This window comes from Solanum verrucosum, unplaced genomic scaffold (genome assembly GCF_900185275.1).
Source record: "Solanum verrucosum unplaced genomic scaffold, falcon-dt-bn FXZP01000261.1, whole genome shotgun sequence".
Classification (NCBI taxonomy): domain Eukaryota; kingdom Viridiplantae; phylum Streptophyta; class Magnoliopsida; order Solanales; family Solanaceae; genus Solanum; species Solanum verrucosum.
The window spans coordinates 8,285,360-8,309,801 of NW_026019969.1; the positions used below are offsets into that span (position 1 = coordinate 8,285,360).

Consider the following 24,442-nt stretch of genomic DNA (forward strand, 5'->3'; position numbering starts at 1 on the left):
GTTTATAACCACTATAATTACTTAATCATATTTATCAAGGATTAAACCAATTAAAATCTCGAATCGATTGGGATAGTCATGAAAATGATTTGGAAAAAAACGATTAGGATTGAGATATGAATTATGATAGAAGCTTTCCAAGCATAGAAATAACTCGGGGCGTCAAATATGACTAAAAAATTATTGGAATTAATGGGTTCAACATCTAAGATTTTCAGGTTCAAATTCAATATTTGTTGGGATTTTATCAAAAACTAATAATCATATATTTATTGTTACTCTGTGTCAAAAGTTATAAAATCCAGTTGAATCCATAGTCGAAAGTCAACAGCCCCTTATTGTGGCAAAATATATTAACAGTAATAAGGAAATGATTAAATTAAGAGAAGTTTGAATTGGTAAAATGTTTACTTTCCCTTAAACTTTAGTCATAATTTTCTCATCTTTTTTTGTTTTTTTGGTAATAATAATTTTCTCATCTCAAAGCATGTAAACTATTGAGGGATATATTATTGGTCCTTTTATCTTTAATTTTCAGATTTTCCAATTTTGACTTTGTTACTTTAATTTGTTTTGTTGAATCATTTATATTTGTTAATTTGGCAGAGTGAAATATGAGATAAGAGGGATTATTAGAATAGTAAAAGATAATTTCCTTTTAATTTTTTCCTAATACTGAGTAGTGAGTACTGACCATTTCCAATGGCCCATGGAGGATTAATCAGTCTCTGTAGTTGTTGAAGAAAGGTTCAGGATTTGGGTTTATTATAAACTAATCATCAAAGACTTGGTTATTAATTAAGAAGTTACCTTAATTATTCATTGTTTATTTTGAGGGAGTTTCATTTGAGGAGTACTCATCTAGAAATTTCCCATGCAAATTAGTCTATCACCTTCCAAAGAAATAAAATTAAAGCAGCATCGTTTTACTAACTCCATCCGTCTCAAAGATAATAAATATCAATTTGGCTCATTTCACATTTATTAAAAAAATATAAGATATGATTTTATCATGTTATTCTTATTTATTACTTCATTCGTTGTTTTTTAATTTTCATGTTGTGTTTTTCGAAAGTCAATTTGACTAATTTTTAAAGTTAAATTAGATTACATTAATTCGATATTTTAAACAAAATATTTAGATATTTAAAAAGTATACGAAAAGTACCATAAATTCAATTTTTTGTGTATATCAATATGATTAAAAAAAAATACATTGTAAAATGTTAGCCAGAGTTCTTATTGTTTGACACTAAAAAAGGGAAACCAAGACAACTAAAAAGGAACGGAGGGAGTAGAAATTTCTTAAGAATTGAGCACTACTAATTAGAAATAGTATTTTTTTTTTCTGTCTCATATTAGTTATTTACTTTTTCCTTTACACGTTCCTTAAGAAATCATAAAAATAAAATTATTAATTTCACTAATTTACCCTTTTTCCACTCCTTTGAAAAAGACATTTTTTGGAACTTATAAATTTATTTAGGCTTTAAAATAATATTAATTGTAGAGTTAACATGATAAATTTTTAATTAATTTTGTCTTGATTTAAATGAACAAGTAATTTTGAACAACTATTAATTTATAGTAATTAGATGGATAACTAATATAGGATGAAGATAATAATTCTTAATATGTATATAAATTATTATTTAGTCTTAAATTTATAATTTTACAATTATTGTAGAATAATTGTTTTATAAAGCGACACTTATCTTAAAACAAAGAGATCTATAGATTAATTTTCTAGCTAATTATGACTTTGGCCCTGAAGTGTTGCTATTAATAACTGTAGAGCAACCGATAAATGCTTAATTGTTGTTTTCTTCCGTATTAAATTATTTGTTATATTTTTATAAAAAAATTATCTCAAATTATTTATTGTTTAGAAATTTAAGATAAAATTAATTATTTTTTCTTCATTTTATCTTTAGTAATTATTCTTCAATACTACAAATACCTTGTAACATCTCGCAACTAGAAACGACTAGAAAGAGTTTAAAATCTGAAAATAATCATTTTTGGAAAGCATGTGGAAATCTGGAATTTTTTGTCTAAGTTAAGAAAGTGAGTTTTGGTCATTTTCAAACGACCATAACTCCTATCTCCTCCTGAACTAGGAGTATTTATTTATATGGTTGGAAAGCCCTTGGGAAGATCTTTCCAACGCCGCCAATTTTGCACGATTTCGACATCGTATGAGTGAGATATGCCATTCGAAAGTTGGGCTGTTGGATTGAGAAAAGTCCCAATCCGGATTTAGGGAAGGGCAGAGTAGTCTTTTCCCTAATTAATTTTCCTAATTCGTTTTTAGGGATTTATTGGGGTAAAAACATGACTTAGTCAGTTTTGGAAAATTAAAGAACGCTTAGGGCTTGGAGAAGACAGAAAGGAAGAAAGAACGGGAAAAAAAGGCAAGAATTCGTCAAGATCATCCAAGCTTGTGAGTGGAATTCGTCGGGAGTGATCCCTATTAAGGCATGTGAGATCTTTTCATGTTGGGTTAGTTCACTCACACACCAATTTGTTTCAATTCAGCGATTTGGAGTTGTTTGAATGTTAAGAAAGAGAAGTTCTTGAAGAACATTGTTGAATTCTTGTTGGTTGAGTTGTTGATGCGTGGGGGTTGAGTTGATTCATGTTTCGGACTGTTATTCGAGTTAGATTGGTTGTGTATTGAGGGTACAATTGATCCTAAGTGTTTGGGGAAAGAACTAGGGAAGATTGGAGGGTATAGAGATGAAAAACGGAGATGAAAAATCGAGAACACCTAGGTAACGGGGATGGGGCGCCAGCCAACCAGCGCGCCCCAAAGCAGCCTCTAAAGTTTTGGCCTTGGGGAGCCGCGCCAGCCAGCGCACCCCACAGACTTCTCTGAAGTTTGGGCCTGACGCCCCACGCCTCTCAGAGCGCCAAGGACGCTAGTTCACCCCATTCTTCCCCCATTTTTTCGTACTAGTTTCCAAGCGAAGTACCTACGTTTTCTAGTTGATTCCAACACTCTAAGGTACATCTAAATATCATGAAATCATCCATAAACATGAGATCATGAACCTTGAATCCATAATCCAATTCAAGGAAAGTTAAAATCAAAGTCAAAGAATTTAAGAGTCAAGTCTAGAAGTTAAGAAGCAAGTCAATGCAAAGTTACTTAAAGTTTTCAAGAGTCTTTATTAAACGTTTAAACTTCGTTTTAAGGCTCAAGTTTCAAGTAAAGTAAAGAGTAAAGAATATTAGGGGACTAAGTATTCCCAAAGAAGTTTATAAATGTTTTCACATTTGAGCAAGAAAGGAACTATGATTTCCAAAAGAGCCTTCGGGCTAGTTTTCAGTAAAGGGAACATTGATTCCAAGAGAGCCTTTGAGCTAAACTTTGAGCAATTATCTCAAACTAAAGAAAGAGGTGTTTAAAACACATATGAGCTAAAGTATATTTTGGGAGTAGTATTGAGCACTGAATTGGGGACACGAGTTCATATTAACTCAAATCTCCATAAGAACCATGTAGCCATCATAGGTATTAATGGGTCATACTTTTTAGATGATCACATAAGTTAAGCTAGTGGATCCACTAAGTTAAGTAAGGTCCTATATCACGGCGAGATATAGGATGGTCCTTGGGCAACGTGAGGTAAAACGTTGTATCATCACTAGGGCTCATAGTGGTGGTTGTCGGTTAAAGAATCTCCCACAAAAGTTATATTACTTTATATATAAGTAAAGTTGAGTTTGGTTATTGCTTTATCTTTAATGAACTAAGTTGTTTACACTATTTTACAAGCTTTATATATATATATATTGCATGTGTTTTATTGCTTTATATTGAGTTCAGTTATTCATGAGTTGAACAGAGCCAAGGTAAGTGTTCCTTTGTACTCCTTTCAAGCTTAAGTTGTTGTTTAGCATTCCAACTCGCATACTCGTACATTCAATGTACTGATGCCAGTTCGTCTGCATCTTATTATAATGCAGACGCAGATAATCAGGATCAGCATCCAGCGCGCCGTTGATCTAGTCGAGCACTCCAGAGTCAGTGACGAGCCTCCTTGCTTCCGGAGGACTCTTTTATTCACTTTCCTAATGTCACGACCCGAGCCTACACCCTGGACGTGGCCGGCACTCGAAGACCATTGCTGGTCCCCAAGCGAACCCTCATCCTGGCTGACTACAAGCGGAAAACTGATTCAAGCATACAAAGCTTAAAAACTGAAATAAAAGTTCATAAAACTTAAATATAAACTTTAAGTCCAAAGAAAACTCTGTATAATAAAATATATACAACTCGCCATAAAAAGGCAACTTTAGTCTTTAAAACATTTAATAAAATAAATGATACAGACTTCTCAACTGTACTGACTATCTATGAAGCCTCTAACTGATAAAGATGGAAGTCGGGACAAGACCCACGACATCCTAACAATAACAATTGATATAACTGAAAGGTAAATGAAATCCTCCGAAACCAAGGAGGCTCACCATAGCTAACTCGAACTCTCGGATGTATCAACGAAGCTCCTGTTGATGATCCTGAATACCTGTGTCTGCATCATGAAAAGATGCAGGCCAAATGGCTCAGTACGTGGAATGTACGAGCATGTAAGGGGAATTCTAAAACATAAACATAAGCTTGAAACTTGATAAAAAGGAAACATACTTGCCTGTTTTCAATCTTACTCAACTCAAGGAATACTCCAAACTACTCAAACTTACTCAACTCAGAAGTACTCAAGGATAAGATACTCAACTCAGAGATTAGATACTCAACTCAAGGATATGATATTCGACTCAAAGATATGATATTTGACTCTGGATACTCAACTCTGTATACTCAACTTTGAATACTCAACTAAATATGACTGAACTCATTTCAATATAAAGCAATTTAAAACAAGTGCAATATAAAGAAACAAACTGTTTAAAAACATGCTGTCAAATCTGTGTGTATGCAAGGATACAACATAACTCTGAAATGTATATAAAAATACAATAAACTGATGTATATAAAAATACAATAACTTCTGTGGGAGTTTCTCTAACCGACAACCATCACATAAGAGCTATAGTGATGATACAGCAATCTACCTCACGCTGCCAGCGCATCCTATACCCGGCCAAAGGTATAGAACCTGAACTGCCTAATGGATCCACTAGTCTATTTCGAAAAAGGTTCATCTAAAAAGTATGACCCTTTTCTACCCATGGTGGCTACATGGTTTATAGAGGCTGTGAGTTGTCTGAACTCTCCCTCATATCGGTGCTCAATACTACTCCCAAAAATATACTAGCTCTTATGTTTTTAAAACATACTTCTTTCTGCTGATTTGAGATAATTGCTCAAAAACTTAGCTCAAAGGCTATCTTGGAAATCTCAGTTTCCCTACTTGCTTCATTTAGAAAGTTGTTACTCTTTTCTGAAAACTAGTCCGAAGGCCCTTTGGAAATCTCAGTTTCCGTTCTTATTTAAATGTGAAAACATTTATAAACTCTTTGGGAATACTTAGTCCCCATATACTTTTGAAGAAAAGGACTTCAAACTTTACTCTTTACTCTTTACTGAACTCAAAACTTAAGTCTTAAAACAAAGTTAAAACGTTTGTAAAAGACTTCTTAAAATATGGTTCATACCGAATTATGGACATGAACTACTCAATGCAAGGTTTTCAATAACCATAGATAGAACTCAAATACTTAGAACTCAAGAACTTCAATAATACTACTCATTTCAAGAATGCTCAACTCAGAGTTCATGCGGAATTATGAGCATGAACTACTCAACTCAATGACTCAAAGATACCTCTCATCTCAAGACTGTTCGACTTATAAGATTCATGCGGAATTATGGGCATGAACAATTCAACTCAAAGACTTTATAGGTAACATGTAATAGTCCCATGCTTAGAAATATAATCTCAAAGGGTATTAGGAACTCAATACTCAAGACTTAGAACTTGAAGATACTACTCCTCTCAAAGATACTCAACTTCTGGAGTTCATGCGGAATTTATGGGCATGAACGACTTGACTCGTAAGTCTACATAACATTATGAAACTCATGTATGTGACTCTTCTCATTCTCTGACTTACTTCCTCAAAACTTAGTTCAAATCGATAGTTGATCTCAAAGGATTCACAATTGAACTCAAAGGCTTTCTTGAACTCTACTCTTAACTCTCTCTTGAATTTGAATTATGAATTCAAGAGTTATGATTCATGATATGAAGGATCTCAATAACAATATAGATATTCGATAATTAGGAATAAAACTTTTAAAACAAACATGAATTCAAGAACTCAAAATCAACTTATCTCAAGAATACTCAAATCTAGGGAAAGTATCCTATATTACTCTTTTGCTGATCTGAAAGTAGATGTAAGGTGTGAGGACGAACTAGTCCAACACTATGATAGCCTTACATACCTAGAAGAACAAGAATCTTGAAGAATCTTTAAGAATCTTGAAGAATCTTGAAGAAGAACTTGATTAGAAGCCTTGAAACCCTAGCTTGAAGGTAAACAATCAAGAAGACCTTTCTTGAGATTCTCGAGTTAGTTTCTTAAAATCTCTATAGCCAAAAATTATGATTTTCATGAGTGAAGATGAAAATCTGATTGTTTTGAGCTTTTTATTAGTCAAGAAATTCGTTGATGGTTTTCTTGGAGGTAAAAAGACAAAAACCGATTATTTTCAATATTTTCCCGTCGGCTAATTCGTAACAGCACTGTATAGGTTACTAAAATAATCATAACTTTTTACTCAGATATTGGATTGACGTGAAATTGGTGGGGTTGGAAAGTAGATTCAATTACCTTTAATTGGATAGGTTATGGCACACGTAACTATTAATATTCTAAGAGATATGGTCGTTTAAAGTTGACCTAAGCAGAATCTTACTTCAAAACTTAATAAACTTCAAGAACACTTATCAAGAACTCATCAAGAACTTAAATCCATAAATTTCAAGAACTAAATTACGCTGAATAAATCATGATTGGCGTGTGGGTGAAAGAACCCAACACTATGGAAGCTTACATACCTCTTAGGGATTAAACCCATGGAGAAAATCCGCAACAAGATGCAAGAATCTCGACGAACGCTTTCATCCTTTCTCTTTTCTCCTCTTTTCTCTTCTTCTTTTCTCTTCTTGAATTCTCAACTAAAACCCTAGGTGTATTTTAGGATTATAAAACTGAACCTAATAGGATTAGACCCTTAAAATATTACTAAAAACGAATTAAATCTGGTTGGGTAAGGAAAAGACCAAAATACCCTTCTTTATTTTCAGCTAACCTTCCTTAACTGGACAGCCTATCTTCAAAAGGTCATATCTCACTCATCCGACCTCGAAACTTAGCAAACTCAGCGGCGTTGGAAAGATAATTCAAATATCTTTCCTACGGTATCTGGTATAACACCTAACTCATCCTGAGCTAGGAGTTATGGTCATTTGAAGTCGACCCAAAACTCATACTTAACTTAACTTGCAAAATTCCAATTTAATTCTTTTTGGAACTCAAGGTGCTACATCTAGTGACCTTAACACTTAAGAAATTTTTAATTCCTTGCAAAAATCTCACTCACTACGAAGAAAGGTTCGGGTCTTAGTTCAAAATTTTTCTGGGGTGTTACACCTAAGTTTTTCTTATTAGGATATTGTGGGGTCTGTCCCAACATCCATCTCAGTATTATAGAGGTTTCATAGGCAGTCAAACAGTAGTTGAGTCTCTCATCTATGTATTTACAGATATTCTATTTTGATACATAAGTTGCCATTTTGGCCAGATTTTATCATTTAAGTTGTTTATGAACTTATATTGTGTTGAGTTAAGTCTTCCGTTGAGTTAAGTAGCCAGGCCAAGGGTTCGCTTGGGGCCAACAATGGTCTTCGAGTGTCAGTCCCGCCCAGGGTGTAGGCTCGAGGCGTGACATACCTCAATTATAAGGTAATGTTATGATTATTCAAATATCAATAAAGGATAAAATAAGTTTCTTTTTTTTAATAAAAATACTCCTAATTCATATTTTTTAAGATTTGTAAAAGAGAATCACAATACATAATTTGAGATAGAGAAAGTACTCAAGTTTTATTCGTTTTAAATGTACTTTTTTCAAGTTTTTCAAACTTTATATTATATTTTGTTTATTCTCTACGTACTTTTTATTTTCTTTGGTATGTAACTATTGTTTTGATTATACAGTTTCTGTTAATTGAAAAATTTGCAAGAATTCATAACTTGTCAATGCTGATGACTTCTTCAGATCAGGCCTAAATAAGCTAGGAAATACGTCAAATGAACTTGAATCATCAATACGTATCTGTTATGAACATCAATAATTTACCATAAGCTTAACATTCTTGACATTTCTTTAACTCGTATTGATTTTGCACGATGTGGTCTCAATTCACGTCATACATATCCTAGAGGAACTAAGATTTTTGTTGTTCCTAAGGAAAGACTCATTGTTCTTTATTATAACAACAAACAATAAAGGTAATTTTATTATAATAAAACAATAGCATATCAAGCTTAGTACATCTACTACAGATCAAGTAAAATCAGTCAACATGACTGTATAATCTTGAAGTTTACTAACGATTACAAATAAAAACCACACAAATTAATAATTATAGCACCATAGTTTGGCTTATACTAATTTAGTTGTTATCCCACCAGAATTGTGATTGGATATAATCCACAACTTTCTTATCAACTTGGAATGCTTTAGAGAGGATATCGTCATTGATTGGTGGGTCTGAGCCAAATACTGCATTTGCAATGGTGATGACTCCTTGATTTTGACTATTGAATCCAGCAAGTGCAATAGCCTTAGTTTTTCCCACGTTAAATTGAAAATGAATGAGACCTATTGGGAAAACAAACACATCTCCAGGATGTAGAATCTTGGTAAAGAGCTTGTTCTTCATGTTTGGACCCGGGTTTGAAAGGACAAAACCAACATAGAGTGTGCCCTCAAGGACCGTAAGAACCTCGGTTCCTCTAGGGTGTGTATGTGGTGGGTTGACACCGTATGGTGCATAGTCAATACGAGCTAATGAAATGCCTAGAGTGTTGAGCCCTGGTAAGTTGTTAACGTTCACAATAGTTACTGCAGATCCAACATTATTTGAAGTATTTCCAGCTACGTTTAAGCCTGATTTGAAGAAGTCATCAGCAGTGACAATCTTTGGATCTTTGCATACTTTTCCATTCACGAAAACTGCATAATAAGGAATTATAATTAGAACATACATAATAACACAACTAGCTAATGTTAATTAAAATTATGAATAAATTTACCAGTAGTCATGGAGTCATTAACAGCAACACAAAAATCTTGTAAAGGACTAGGATCAAATGCACGGCTTATTGAAGTAACCACAGCCAATATAGCAATGATTAATACAAAGGACTTAAGAGCCATTACTAATTAGAAACTCTAAAACAATCTAATGTATTATTGTTGTCTTTGTTTATGTGATTAATATGATAAGAGAGGTATCCCTATTTATAGATAAAAGATTGTTTGAATTACTCTTAAAAAGTTCCCTTAATTACAAATTTTGAATTATCTTCTGCGCAATTACCAAGTAGTAAATGGTGGTAAAAATTTAAACATTTGAGTTATGAAGTTGGGTCAACAACTATAAGGACTAATTAATTTTATAACTTAATGAGAAGTTAGAAACAGTTTATAACAACTACATATAATATAATTAAAGAGATAATCATATTTGTGGAGGAGTTATTCATTGAAATTGGTCATGATAATATTGGATGAGGAAAAAAAAAAGTGGAGTGTGATAGAAACTTTAACGATAAAAATAATTGTCACACCCCTATTTTTCCCCAAAATTAAAATTTTTTTTTTTAAAAAAAAAGGAGTTTTCCAATTAAAGTGACGGTATTGATTATGGATTTTTTTTATTGGAGTCGCCACTTGGAATTGAGTTATGGTGTTCCAAGTCACCTTTCCTTTTTAATCCCTATCCAAAAGGAAATGACTCTTTATTTTGATATGCGAACCAGAAATTCAGGTAAGGAATTCTGTTGACCGAGAGGAATGTATTAGGCATCCCTCGAGTCCCGTGGTTCTAGCACGGTCGCTTTTATTGACTTATACTTATGCTAAATTATTATTACTATTATTTTGGATACATTATTATAGGCCATGGTTTGCTTATTTTTTTTATTATTGAATTTTTATTAGTCTGAACCTAGATGCGTAACCGCATTCTTGGTCTTGACATTTAGAGGCATAACTGCATTTTTCTCTCGAGTACCTCACACCTAATAATCTCAATTTACACCTCTTGATTTAAATTACTAAAAATTAATTATTAAACAATTTGGTCAAGGTGCGCCAGCGCATCCTTGAATTTCTTTTAAGTGTTTCAAAGAAAATGTGAAACCATTGCACATTCTTAATTGAAACTATTTTTAGCGTATCTAAATTTGCCTACAAAAATTAGTCTACCAATTTTTAAGCGTGAATCAAGTGGTGCCGAACTACCACCGGCCACAAAAATAATAATAATATTAGTAATAATAATAATAATAGTAATAATAATATTATTATTTCATCGTAAACATGTGCACAATAGTTATTACTCATTGTTGAAATTTTCTTATTAGTTTTTATTTTATATATTTATTTATTAAGAAAAAAGAACTAAGTTAGCACTCAAAAGATAAAAGCAACACCCATATTATTGCAAAAAAAATAACTTATCACTTATTTGAACACAACTCAACAGATAATTCATCAAAATTAATAGGGCACAAGCACTAGAACAAATAATCACAAGTTATACAATTTTATTTCTAAATTTAATGATATAAAAGGTTCAAATATATGTCAATATTATAATGCTAAAATTAAACACACATAAATTTGAGCAACGTCATGATATTAGAATCACATCTTGTATAATAATGAAATCAAATTATACAATGAAGATTAAATGGTACCTCTTGCAAAAATTCAATTTACGAAAAGGAAACAATCCTAATAAGGAGCCACGAACTTGAAACCACAAAAGCAAACCTCGAACTCAACCTCTAAGTGTGTGGTTGGAAGGAATTAAAAAGCGTTTTGATGATTTGATTTTCTTTTTCTATACGTACGAGTGTCTTTTGGTATGAATGTATAGTGTATTCTTTTTTCTTTTCTTTTCTTTTTCAGTGCGTTTGTCACTATGTGCGTTTAAAGAAAAATAATTTGGTATTTTGGTTATGTTTGCTGATTGTATGTTGCTTTTTTTTCTCTTTTTTTTCCTTCGTTCTTCTGTCTCTGTACGTCTTTTTTTTTTTTTCTATGTTGTTCGTTTGGGTGTGGTAATATAGGTGTATGTGTGTCCCGTGTTGTGTGTGTATAGTATCTATATGGGTGTGATGGAGTGGAGGTATGTACGTGTGTGTGGATGTGGATGTGAGGGGGGGGGGGGGGGGGGGGGGGAGAGTGGGGTAGTGGAGGAGTATGTGTGGTGTGGGTAGGTGTAGTGGGTAGGTTATTATTTTATTTGTTATTTTTTGTTGTGAATAAATAAAATATAATAATAATAATAATAATATTAACTATTTTGGAATTAATAAAAATATAGAAAAATTAAATAGCTAGATCAAAAAATATAATTAAGAAAATATTAAAATCACTACTTTATTTACTAAAATTTTGAATAAATTAAAAACAAAATGTACCTTAAATTGTGACTCTATTTTTGTTATTTTCAATTTTTTTTAAAAATAAACTTAATAAAATAAGATAAAATCAAAATATTTAATTTAGATTTATAAAATATTTAAGCTCTAAGAACGGTGGTAAACTTAAGTTCGGTCAAAACTTACGTGTCTACAATAACAAGCATTTATCTGCATAGCACCATCACAAATACACCTTATTAACATCCAAACCTTTTCTTTTTCGTTCGACAAGTCCGATAATGTCCGTACGAGCTTGAATAAATCCAAATACATAGGAAGTCCCATGTTTGGAACAAAACGTTTTCTAACAAAAGACACATCGTATTAAGGATAAAGAAGTATTTAATATGGATGGGAAACTAAAAAATATATATATATATCGTCAAGTCTACATCTCTAGGTACCATTTTTCTTTTTCTTGGGAAAGTGTTGCTTAAAAAAATTGATGCCAATCTTTTTGTTTCCTCCTGTTCCTCCTCAAGTCATTTTCAAAGACTATTTTGAAGTCTTCGTAGTTGTTGTACAAACCTTCACCATTTTGAAGTTTTGAAAAATCACCATTTGATGACTTGCTAATTTTAGCCGTTGAAAGTCATTAAACTGACGATGTAATTTTTTTGTTCAGTATTGTGAATATAAATTAATCTCAAATTTGAATATATACTAAATTGAATCAATTAAAATAAATTAAGTTAATAAATATGCTTTCTCATTAATCCGCACAAACTATTTTCACGGCGAATCTTTCCTACCCCAATATACATACATATATATGTATTCATCAGAACTCATTTCTTAAAAAATTACACCTTATATTGTATTAGGTTTAATTTTTTTTAGGCCAAACACATATACAGCCCCTCTAACTTGTCCACATTTTTTCATTTTGGCACTTTATCTTAGCCTTGTTCCATTTTAACCCTTGAACTCCATTTTTTATGTTTCATTTTAACACGAAATACTATTTTTATGATTTATTTATTTTTATATATATTCTTCAATTGCAACTTCTTATTTTAAATCGACATGTGTCATTTAATTTTAGTTAAAAAATTAAAAATTAACAAAAAAAAATCCTTTTTAAAAAATAATAATTTCTTTTTAAGAGTGTTATGTATTTTTGTGTGAACAATAACTGACGAAATTGTGTTGGTTTTCTTTCTTTAAAATCACCGACAACCTAACAAAGTCAGTCTATTTTTAACATTGTTTAGTAGTGTTATTAGCAATGAACAAGAGTCTTTTTTTAGTAGTGTTATTAACAAAGTCAGTCGAGTCTTTTTGAAGATGGGTTTTTTTATTCGTATTGATTTATATTAAAAATTAAAAGTGAGTATATGCGTTAAATTTAGATAGCCTAGATGATAGGAAAAAATAAATAAGTAGTGTTATTTAATTTAATTGAATGTTTAAGAAAGAAAATCAAAGAACTTTCGTCAATTTATTTTCACGCAAAAATACAGAGAAATATCAAAAAATAATATTATTGTTTGAAAATTTTTATGTTCGTTCGCGAATATTTAATATTTTTAATTAACAGGCACACGTCTATTTTTTAAAAATAAGAAATTGCAATTGAAGAACATAAATAAAAACAAATCATAAAAATTAGTATAAGTGTTTAAATGGTACAGAAAAAATGAAGTTTAAGGGTTAAAATGGAACAAAATTAAGTTGGAGTACCAAAATGAAAAATGAGGACAAGTTTGAGGGGTTGTATATGTGTTTGGCCTTTTTTTTTATGAATACAACACATAAATATTGCATCTTCTAACTTCTTTGTGCATTTACTAAATTATATTTTAAATATTTTTTGTAAAAAATCATACTGTCACTAACGTGTGATCGAGTGTATATTAGAAGCCGCCTCGTGGCCCACCAAAGTCAAAGTAACAGATATAGTATTGACTGAGTAATTGAATACTAAAACATTAGCAGGTGAAGAAGATCTACGAGGAAGACTTGTATTGCTTTAATATATTTTGTTTTACCAGTATATGTTAGGAAATAAATTATTTATGGATTAATTATTTTAAAATAAATTATTACGTTATGTATATGAAGTCAAGATACATATGTCTATACAATCAACTCTTTCTGTAACAAAGTTGTTTGTTCAGTCTTTAGATATTTATTAATGTAAAAATTAGGCAAATGACATAGTATAAGAAAGAAATTACTTCCTTTCCCTACTCTTTCATTAATTACCAAAAATCCCTTTTTTTAGTGTTTTTCGGATACATAATATAGCAGTGTGGATACTTAATATAGCAGCGCGGATACTTTAATTAATAACGGGCGGATACTTAAATTATTAAGTTGTTAGCAACACATATATTTAATTAACGGGCGGATGCATAATATAGCAGCGCGGATACTTAAATTATTAAGTTGTTAGCAGCACGGATACTTAATTAACGGGCGGATGCATAATATAGCAGCGCGGATACTTTAATTAATAACGGGCGGATACTTAAACTAATAAAGTATCCGGTTAAGTTGAATTGGGGGAAAATAAGGAATTTTTGTATTTTAGTAAAAGAGTAGGGAAATATTGAGAATAGGTAAAGAAGTGTTGTGTATTTAAGTAATTTTTCCTTTATTAATTGCTATAAGCCTATAACAAGATGTTATCATAAAAAATATAACATAATATGAAAGTTGTTATCATAGTAAAATATTAGGGATAAGAGTCTGAAAAATACCCTAACTTTGGTCAGATTTGTTGTTGCGATATTAAACTTTTATGAGAACCTATTACCTCCCTAGACTATTTAATATCATATATTTTACCCCCTGAACTATTTAATAGTGTATTTTAAAGGTATATATGTGTCCACGTGGACACATTACTATTTATAATTTTGCATTATTTTTTATGTCCACGTGGGCAAATATATATGTTTAAAATACGGTATTAAATAGTCTAGGGAGGTAATAGATCCTCATGAAAGTTTAGTATCGCAACAACAAATTCAATTAAAGTTGCGATATTTTTCAGACTCTTATCCCAAATCATTTTTATCGATGATGGTTGTTACTTGCTACAGAGTGGTGTTTCTCTATATAAAATATAACGTTATTCTCAATTATTACTCCTTTTTTAAAATTACAATGACAAGCTTGTAAAATATGAGGTGTCGTGATTCAAAAATACGAAAATTTTAAGTTTTCGTGTAATTTTAATCATTTTAATATGAATGAACTTCCCTCTCGCATGCAAATTTCCAACGTAGTTATCAGTACTTAATAAATTTTAATTTTAGTATTATAGTTTTAATAATAAAAATCAACGCAGTTGTTGATCAGATAATTTTAAAAGTTAACAACGAAATAAGATTTAGTTAGTTTGTGGTATGTCGAAATCATGAAGATTTAGATAAATCAACATATTATTTATTCGGATGACCAATATTATGCTTCTCAGATTCGGATCTAGATAATAGTGTATGAGTTCCTCATAATCCAATAATATTTGTATGAAATCTGTATTCATATAAAAAAAAATACATTAAACACTTGTAAAAATGTGATGTTAAATCCAATTATATATTATTGTTATATTATTGATGAATTTATAAATTTCAAATTCTAAATAATCCTCCTCGATACTTCTTTGTGCACATCGAGTATAGCTCACGATTTTTCTTCTTTCTTCTTTCTTCTTTTTCCTTGGCAAGTTAGTACGTCACTGTCAAATTTTATATTACTGTCAAATTATGTTCTAGATCACGCAAAGAAACAAATTTTATATTATTGAGGCCAAGATTCATATATATATCTATACAATTAATCAAATCATCTTTATAACAGACTTATTTATTCAAATATTTTTTGATTGCTATAGCAAATTATATTATAAAGAACATATAATTTAACATAATACAAAAATCAATTTTAAATAAAGCATTGTTGTTATTATAAAATATTGTAGAGAGATATAACTGTAGAATATATAGTTATTCTCAGTTGTACAACAGTTTAATATATGTACCAATGAAGATTTTAGAGTAATTAAATATTTACCATATTATTGTACACATTATTTATTTACATGTCTAATACAACTAGTAAAATTATTTGCGCCCTCGCGCGGGAATTTAATATCACAAAATTTATAAAATAATACTTAAAATATATCTGTTATTAAAACTAAAACAATGTATTATCTTATATACAAGATTATGTAGCAACGAACATTAATAATGTATAGAAAAATGATAACTATAACATCTTATCATTTATCCATCAATCAATCATCTTTAATTTGATTTTATAATTTATCTTTTTGCTTTCAGAAAGTGTTACTATTTGATATTTTTGGGGAATCAAATGAACATCAATCTGAGATATTAATTTTTTAATAAATAAATAATCGTTGGTGAAGGGATAAATAAATTTTAGGCTGGAAAGGTGAACAAATATTCTAATTCTAACGTGTAGAAAGTTCAACCATACATTTTGCTTTACATATATCATTTTAAAGTTCACCATTTAAATGTATCATAAGTAATTGTGTAGAAAGTTCAGCCCTACCTTTTGCTTTACATATATCATTTTAAAGTTCACCATTTAAATGTATCAAAAGTAATTATTAAAATGAAAAATTAAAGGGAGAATGTATCATACTGGACAACAATTCAACTTATTATATATACTTGAAAGGGAAAAATATTACACAAAACTATTCAATTTGTTGGAGTGTTTTTTAAAATCAACATACTAGAGTGATGAAGTTTAATTTGAAACTACACTTCTATTCCAATCACAGTGTCAAAAAACACATTTTTTACTTTAAGAAAAATATTTACAAGTTGCAGTAAACTTGAGAATCTGTCCATACTTCATATTGAATATGAGCATTTAAGTTGTCGTCTTATTATCTGTCTTTGTGCAGAAGAAGAAGAAGTTCAGAATTTTCGTTGTTTTAATATGAGAGGAAATCTCTCTATTTATAGACAACAAAGGGTAGTGTGAATAAATGTTTATTGTGCCTTATAAGAAATGTCACAACTCTTTGAAAAAGTTACAACCCTTCAGAAAGGTCACAACCTTTAATAAAAGTCACAATTTTTCATAAAAGTCGTAACTCTTCATAAAAGTCGCAACTCTTCATAAAAGTCACAACTTTTCATAAAAGTCGCATCTTTTCATGAAAGGGGAGGCTATTTTTGGAAATAAATAAATTTAAAAGGAAATTCTAGTTTGTGGTGGCGCCACGTAGGCGGGCATCATAATCTTTCTAAGCTTTTGAACAATCTTTCTAATAATCGACTGTTATAAGAAAAAAAAAAAGTAAATTTTAGTAGGTTTTAAGAATATTTCAATAGAAATTAAAAGATTTGATACTATCACATATCTCAATAATTTTAAATATATAATGAATGATTAAAAATAGGGAAAATGGTCTAAAAAATACCCTAACTTTGGCCGAATTTGCTATTTCGACACCAAACTTTCATGAGGACCTATTATCCCCTAAACTATTTAATACCGTACGTATTTTTTACCCGCTGAACTATTTAATAGTGTTTTTTAAAGGTATATATGTGCCCACGTGGACACATTACTATTTATAATTATGTAATTTTTTTATGTCCACGTGGGCACATATATATATATATATATATAAAATACGGTATTAAATAGTCTAGGGAGTAATAGGTCCTCATGAAAGTTTGGTCTTGGTAGTTGTTGAAGGAAGCTTCAATAGTTTTTTGAAAAATTTACCATTATATTGATGACTTGGTAATTCAAAAGCCTAATATATTAAGTACTATTTATTTAATTAGGAAATTAAATTGACGACCAATTCAAACTTAATAATCATCTATAAATACGAAACTTTTTCTTATTAGGTTTGTCATAAATCAACAAAAGGAATTATCATTTGAATATATTATTTCATAAGATATATAGTAGTAATAATTAATTTCTAGTAGCAATGATTTTCAAGTCATTTGTATTAATCATTGCCATAATGGCTGTTTTATCTTCAATGAGCCATGCATCTGATCCTAGCCCTCTTCAGGATTTTTGTGTTGCTGTTGATGACTCCAAGAATGCTGGTAAATTACCAAATTACATACATGATCATTGCTATTTTTATCAAGTTTTTAGATTTTCTTTTAATCCTTTTTTGTTAATTTTTATCTAATTAAAACTTCTTCCTTTTTGTAGTTTTCGTGAATGGAAAGTTTTGCAAGAATCCAATGGATGTCACTGCTGATGACTTCTTTAGGCCGGGGCTAAACATGGTCGGAAATACTTCAAATCAACTTGGATCTGTTGTAACTGCAGTGAACGTCAATAACTTGGCAGGACTCAATACCCTGGGCATTTCCTTAGCTCGTATTGATTTTGCACCATACGGTCTCAACCCACCTCATACTCACCCCCGAGGCACTGAAGTTCTTGCCCTCTTTGAGGGTACACTCTACGTTGGATTTGTCCTTTCGAACCCTGGTCCAAATATGAAGAACAAACTCTTTACCAAAATCCTGCATCCTGGAGATGTGTTTGTTTTCCCAGTAGGTCTAATTCATTTTCAATTTAATGTGGGAAAGACTAATGCAATTGCATTTGCTGGACTCAGTAGCCAAAATCCAGGAGTCATTACTATCGCAAATGCAGTATTTGGATCAGACCCACCAATCAATGACGATGTCCTCGCCAAAGCATTCCAAATTGAGAACAAAGTTGTCGATTACCTCCAATCACAATTCTGGTGGGATAACAACTAAACCGTTATTTAAAAAATATATATGATCTACAAATAATTATGGTTTTGTGAACCGCTTGTGCCACAAAATTACTAAATAAGTATTGATCATGTCGACTTGTTTAATTTCCTCTCCATTTTAGTGTGATGTATTGGATGAGGATATATGTTATGTGTGGTTTGTGTTATGGAATACCAATAAGTTTATTATTTCTGATACATCCATGTTCCCACGTTTTGGAACAAAGTACAAAGCCAAAAATTTAAAAAAAAAAAACAAGGGAAGGCTACTTTATTATATTTGTCAAAATCTATTGATTAATGAAGTTTAAAGTAGCAGCTAGACCACTAATTAAGCATTAAGGGACCTCATTAAACATATCTTAAGACAATATTTTCTTATTTTCTGAAGGCGTCTATTAATAATGATAATTATTGAAGGAATTATTTCACCTTAATAATAATTAATTGTCTTAATAGGAAGCTAGCGGGTAAAGAACAAGAATAATAATAATAACGCAGTATTAGTGCTTTCTTTTATTACTAAAATAATATGTAATAATAATAATAATAATAATAATGAGCAACAGAAGTGAAATATAGAGTATAAATAATTAATAATTGAACAAGATTCTATCGATGAGTTTATAAGAAGAGTACTTTTATATTGGTGGATGTTTGTTGCGGATAAAAAGTAGTTATAGAGGGATAAAAGTATTTAAATAAATAAGGCCGTAAACTGTGAAAGACTGAATCAATTTTATTTTATTTTAAAAAGGTAAAATATTGAGTCAATAAATGGACAAGCCGTTAGTCTGTCCAAAGACGATCACCTAAATTGAGATACATTGGTTTAAGATTGACTAAATAAAAAGACATAGTATAATTCGTTCAATTCTTATCAAGTTTTAAAAGAAAAATCTTTATCTTTCTTATTATTTTATTGATACTTAACAAAAATTAACAAAAATATATATTATTATTTCATGTTATATATATAACATAGATATCATGTTAAATTAGGTCTTAGGCCTAACTCACACCCCAAAAACTAGCTCAAAGAGAGGAGGATTGCTCAAGTCTTATAAGGAGTCCACTCATCTCATTAATCATCAATGTGGGACTTTTTGTTTTAACACCCCACCTCACGTCCAGTGCGTAGCATCTGGTGCGTGGGCAATTTTTGACCCACCTCACGCCCAGTGCTTAGTATCTGGTGTGTGGGCAATTTGGGGCAATTTCTGATTTTTTAGGCCGCAACATTGGGTGAGATGGGCCCTGCTCTGATTCCATGTTAAATTAGGTCTTAGGCCTAACTCACATCCCAAAAGCTAGCTCAAAGGGAGGAGGATTGCCCATGCCGAGTCCACCCATCTCATTAACCATCAATGTGAGACTTTTTGTTTTATAACACATATTAACCTAAATAAAATTTAAAATATATTTTAATAAAGATTTTTCATAAATCAATTTAGACGTTATATTTAGCCAAAATTAGATTAATTTTAAATGTCAAATTGAATAAATTAAAATTAATAAATATGTCATAGATATTGCATCTGGGTACTTAATCCATCATATATTTACTTCATTATTTATTGAATCGTCTGCTTTTAATGCGTGATCGTGTTATTTTTATGTTATTAGAAAGCCGCCTCGTGAGTCACCGAAGTGAGAGTAACAAATACAGTATTGACTGAGTAATTGAATTCTAAAACATTAGCAGGTGAAGAAGATCTCTAAGGAAAAAGACTTGTATTGTTTTAATATATTTTGTTTTCTATTATTATAGTATATACTACTCTTAAACTGCATGCTCTAACAAGTAGGAAAATTATGTTCTACATCATGCAAACAAATAAAATTTATATTATTGAGGCCAAGATACATACATATATGTCCATATATATACAACAATCATATCTATAATAGTAAAAAAAAGAAAATGTAATAGAATCGTTTATCCAAATATTCTTTAGTTGCTATAACAAATTGCTATTATATATAAAGAATGTATAACATAACAATAATATGAAAGTCGATTTCAAATAAAATTTGACTATTATAATAAAATGTTATTATTGATGATTATTATTATTATAAAAGGGGTGATTGTTCTTTGTATATAGCTATATTCTCAATTATTACTCCTGTAATTTATATTGCAATGCCAGTTTTTTTTCATAAATATGAATGGTGTTGGTTAAAAAATACAGTAACAAACTTTCTTCTCGCGTGCAAATTCCAACGTAGTGATCAGTACTTAAATATACTTTAAACGTAATTAGTACAGTAGTTTAATACTACTACCAATGAAGATTTTAGAGTAATTAAAATCAGCATATTATTGTACACATTATTTATTACAACCACTACATCAAAAATGATTGGTAACATCAATAGCTTAATCGTCTACTTTTATTTGTCATGTTGCGCTTATCCAAAGTCAATTTGACTAATTTTTAAAGTTAATTTAAATTACATTAATTAAATATTTTAAACAAAAAATTTAGGTTTTCAAAAACTTTACGAAAAGTACTATAAATTGCAATTTTGCGCATATTAATATAATGAAAAAATATATTGTAAAATGTTAGTCAAAGTTCTTATAGTTTGACTCTAAAAAAGAAAATCATGACAATTAAAAGTGGACGGAGGTAATATATTTTTAGAAACAATTGACACTTTTTTGTAAATATCCCTAAAATCTATAGCAACATTGAATCCAATGATAATCAACTAATGACTATAAAGATTTTAACACTTTTTACTAATGTGCATATTTATTACCGTTAAAAGCTATATTTGTCGCAATGAACAACTTAAAAGGTGAAGTGTTTCCAGCAGAACAATGGGAAAGTTCCGGCGGCCATTGCCAGTTCCTGTTCCTGATGATCAATATGTCATGACTAAGACAATACAAGTTGGTACTAAGTAAGTGGAAAAAATTAAGTCATCAAGGCTGGCACCTAAGAAATAGGTTGTTTCATTAACGTTGTAACACCCTAAATATTTTATTTTTTTCCATTCAGTATCCGATATTTGCCTTAGAGTCTGACTAATTTAGATTTACATCGCGTACAATCTCAGTCCGGAGGAATCATTCCCTACTAAGAATTTTTCCATACTCAGAAAACTCGAATCCAAAACTCTGATTAAGAAAAAAGCAACCCTATCTGCTACACTATATCGGTTGGTGATCTTGGTCAAGACTGAATTAAATGTAATCGATTTTGAATTTTACATTCCATAATTAGTAAAAACTAAGATTAGACAGATTGTTACATTGGGTTAAGTAATACGGATAGTATAAAAAGGTTTACATGATAATATAGTAATTTCTTGCGTGAATTTTTCTTAGAAAAAGTTCTTTAATATCTTTAAGGGGGATTTTCTTTTCTCGTCCTTTCCACAATTAGATCGACAAGTACCTAGCTTAAAAATTTGAAGATTCCATGAGCAAATTATCGGTCAAACTTAAATTGTTTGATTCTCGAAAAACAAAATGTATCACATAATCGGGACAAAGAGAGTATCAAATATTAATTTCTCAACGTACGTAGGTAAATAAGATTTGGTTTTTTGTAGTTGTTGAAGGAAGTTTCAATTAATAATCAAGTGTTTAAAAATGTTTACTGTTGATGACTTGGTAAACCAAAGTTTAATGTATTTTTTTAAAGGAAATTAAGGACCAATTCACACAAATAATCATCTATAAATAGGAGGTTTTTTCTTATTATGTTTGTCAAAAACCAACTAAGGAAAACATCATTTCATAAGTAGCAATGGCTTTCAAGTCTTTAATATTAGCCATTACCATAATGGCTGTATTATCATCAATGAGCCATGCATCTGATCCTAGCCCTCTTCAGGATTTTTGTGTTGCTGTTGATGACACTAAGAATGCTGGTAAATTACCAAATTACAAACATGATCTATACTATTTTTATCATATTTTATAAAATTTTCTATATTAATTTGTTGACTTCTATCTAATTAAAACTTCTTTCTTTTACGCAGTTTTTGTGAACGGAAAATTTTGCAAGGATCCAAAGCTTGTTGTGGCGGAGGATTTCTTTAAATCGGGTTTGAATATGCCTGGAAATACTTCAAATAATGTTGGATCTGCAGTAACTCCTGTGAACGTCGACAACTTACCAGGGTTGAACACTCTAGGCATTTCTTTAGCTCGTATTGATTATGCACCATACGGTCTCAATCCGCCACACACGCATCCTAGAGGAACTGAGTTTCTTGTTGTCCTTGAGGGAACACTCTATGTTGGTTTTGTCCTATCAAACCCTGGTCCAAATATGAAGAACAAGCTCTTTACCAAAATTCTACATCCTGGAGATGTGTTTGTCTTCCCAATAGGTCTCATTCATTTTCAATTCAACCCAGGAAAGACTCAGGCGGTTGCATTTGCTGGACTCAGTAGTCAAAATGCAGGAGTCATTACTATTGCAAATGCAGTATTTGGATCAGATCCACCAATCAATGACGATGTCCTCGCAAAAGCATTCCAAATTGAGAACAAAGTTGTGGATTACCTCCAATCACAATTCTGGTGGGATAACAACTAAAACGTTATTTCAAAAAATATATGATCTACAAATAATTATGGTTTTGTGAACCGCTTGTGTCACAAAATTACTAAATAAGTATTGATCATGTCGACTTGTTTAATTTCCTCTCCATTTTAGTGTGATGTATTGGATGAGGATATATGTTATGTGTGGTTTGTGTAATGGAATACAAATAAGTTTATTATTTGTGATACTTCATCCACACAAATTTAAAAAAAACAAGGGAAGGCTACTTTATTTGTCAAGATCTACTGATTAATGAAGTTTAAAGTAGCAGCTAGACCACTAATTAAGCATTAAGGGACCTCATTAAACATATCTTAAGACTATATTTTTTTTATTTTCTGAAGGCGTCTATTAATAATGATAATAAAATTATTTCACTTTAATAATAATAATTAATTGTCTTTATAGTCTAGCTGGTAAAGAACAAGAATAATAATAACGCAGTATTAGTGCTTTTTTTTATTACTAAAAAAATATATATTATAATGACAATAATAATAATATATACATGAGCAAAATATATAGTAAAAATAATTAATAATTGAAGTATCGATGAGTTTATAAGAAGAGTACTACTCCCTATGTCCCTAATTACTTGTCCACTTTTCCTTTTATAGTTGTCCCTAATTATTTGTCCATTTTGACAAATCAAGAAATGACAATTTTTTTTTACTTATTATACCCTCAATTAATTACTTTAAAAAATGTATAACTTTTTAAAAATCATATCCACTTCATAATTAATAGGGGTAAAATGGTAAACTCACTTTATCAATAATTATTTTCTTAATAGGTGTGTCAATTTAAAAATGTACAAGTAATTAAGGATAGAGGGAGTATTATATTGGCGATGCTTGATGCTGATAAAAAGTAGTTATAGAGAGATAAAAGTATTTAAATAAATAAGGACGTCAACTGTGAAAGACTGAATCAATTTTTTATTTTTATTTTTCTTAAAAAAGGTGAAATATTGAGTCAATAAATGGACAAGTCGTTAGTTTGTTTGTCCAAAGATGATCACCGAAACTGAGATACATTGGTTTAAGATGGACTAAATAAAAGGACATAATATAATTCGTTCAATTCTTATCAAGTTCTAAAAGAAAATATTTATCTTTCTTATTATTTTATTAATACTTAACAAAAATTAACAAAAAATTTATTTTTATTTTATGTTACATATATAACATATCAACCTAAATAAAATTTAAAATATATTTTAACAAAAAAATTTCATAAATTAATTTAGACGTTATATTTAGCCAAAATTAGATTAATTTTAAATGTCAAATTAAATAAATTGAATGAATAAATATGTGGGTCATTACTCATAGATATTGCATCTGGTGTACTTAATTCTTCACACATTTACTTCATTATATTTTGAATCATCCGTCGTTATTAATGCGTATCGTATTTTTTTTATGTT

The 24,442-nt window shown here is 30.3% G+C and overlaps 2 protein-coding genes across 3 annotated transcripts; one reads left to right on the top strand and one right to left on the bottom strand.

Moving 5' to 3' along the window:
- Positions 1 to 8,472: 8,472 nt before the first annotated feature.
- On the bottom strand, positions 8,473 to 9,460 carry LOC125814964 (putative germin-like protein 2-1). The gene is made up of 2 exons (XM_049494395.1): positions 9,298 to 9,460; positions 8,473 to 9,217 (listed from the first exon to the last, which is right to left on the bottom strand). Exons 1-2 carry the CDS (start codon positions 9,419 to 9,421, stop codon positions 8,655 to 8,657), a joined length of 687 nt encoding a protein of 228 aa, XP_049350352.1. The 5' UTR covers positions 9,422 to 9,460; the 3' UTR covers positions 8,473 to 8,654.
- Positions 9,461 to 17,562: 8,102 nt separating this feature from the next.
- On the top strand, positions 17,563 to 23,198 carry LOC125814967 (germin-like protein subfamily 1 member 13). 2 transcript variants are annotated; one of them, XM_049494400.1, is made up of 2 exons: positions 17,563 to 17,768; positions 17,881 to 18,638. In XM_049494400.1, exons 1-2 carry the CDS (start codon positions 17,645 to 17,647, stop codon positions 18,441 to 18,443), a joined length of 687 nt encoding a protein of 228 aa, XP_049350357.1. In that variant the 5' UTR covers positions 17,563 to 17,644; the 3' UTR covers positions 18,444 to 18,638. The 2 variants fall into 2 exon arrangements, with proteins under 2 accessions (XP_049350357.1, XP_049350356.1); XM_049494399.1 differs by lacking the exon at positions 17,881 to 18,638 and adding an exon at positions 22,442 to 23,198 and having other exon boundaries at positions 17,656 to 17,768.
- Positions 23,199 to 24,442: the final 1,244 nt, after the last annotated feature.

Excerpts from the sequence above, each read along its gene's own strand:
- LOC125814964 (XM_049494395.1), bottom strand. The coding sequence starts at position 9,421 with ATGGCTCTTAAGTCCTTTGTATTAATCATTGCTATATTGGCTGTGGTT. Across the intron at positions 9,218-9,297 it reads TAATGACTCCATGACTACTG|TTTTCGTGAATGGAAAAGTA; the intron begins GTAAATTTATTC and ends CTTATTATGCAG.
- LOC125814967 (XM_049494400.1), top strand. The coding sequence starts at position 17,645 with ATGATTTTCAAGTCATTTGTATTAATCATTGCCATAATGGCTGTTTTA. Across the intron at positions 17,769-17,880 it reads TGATGACTCCAAGAATGCTG|TTTTCGTGAATGGAAAGTTT; the intron begins GTAAATTACCAA and ends TCCTTTTTGTAG.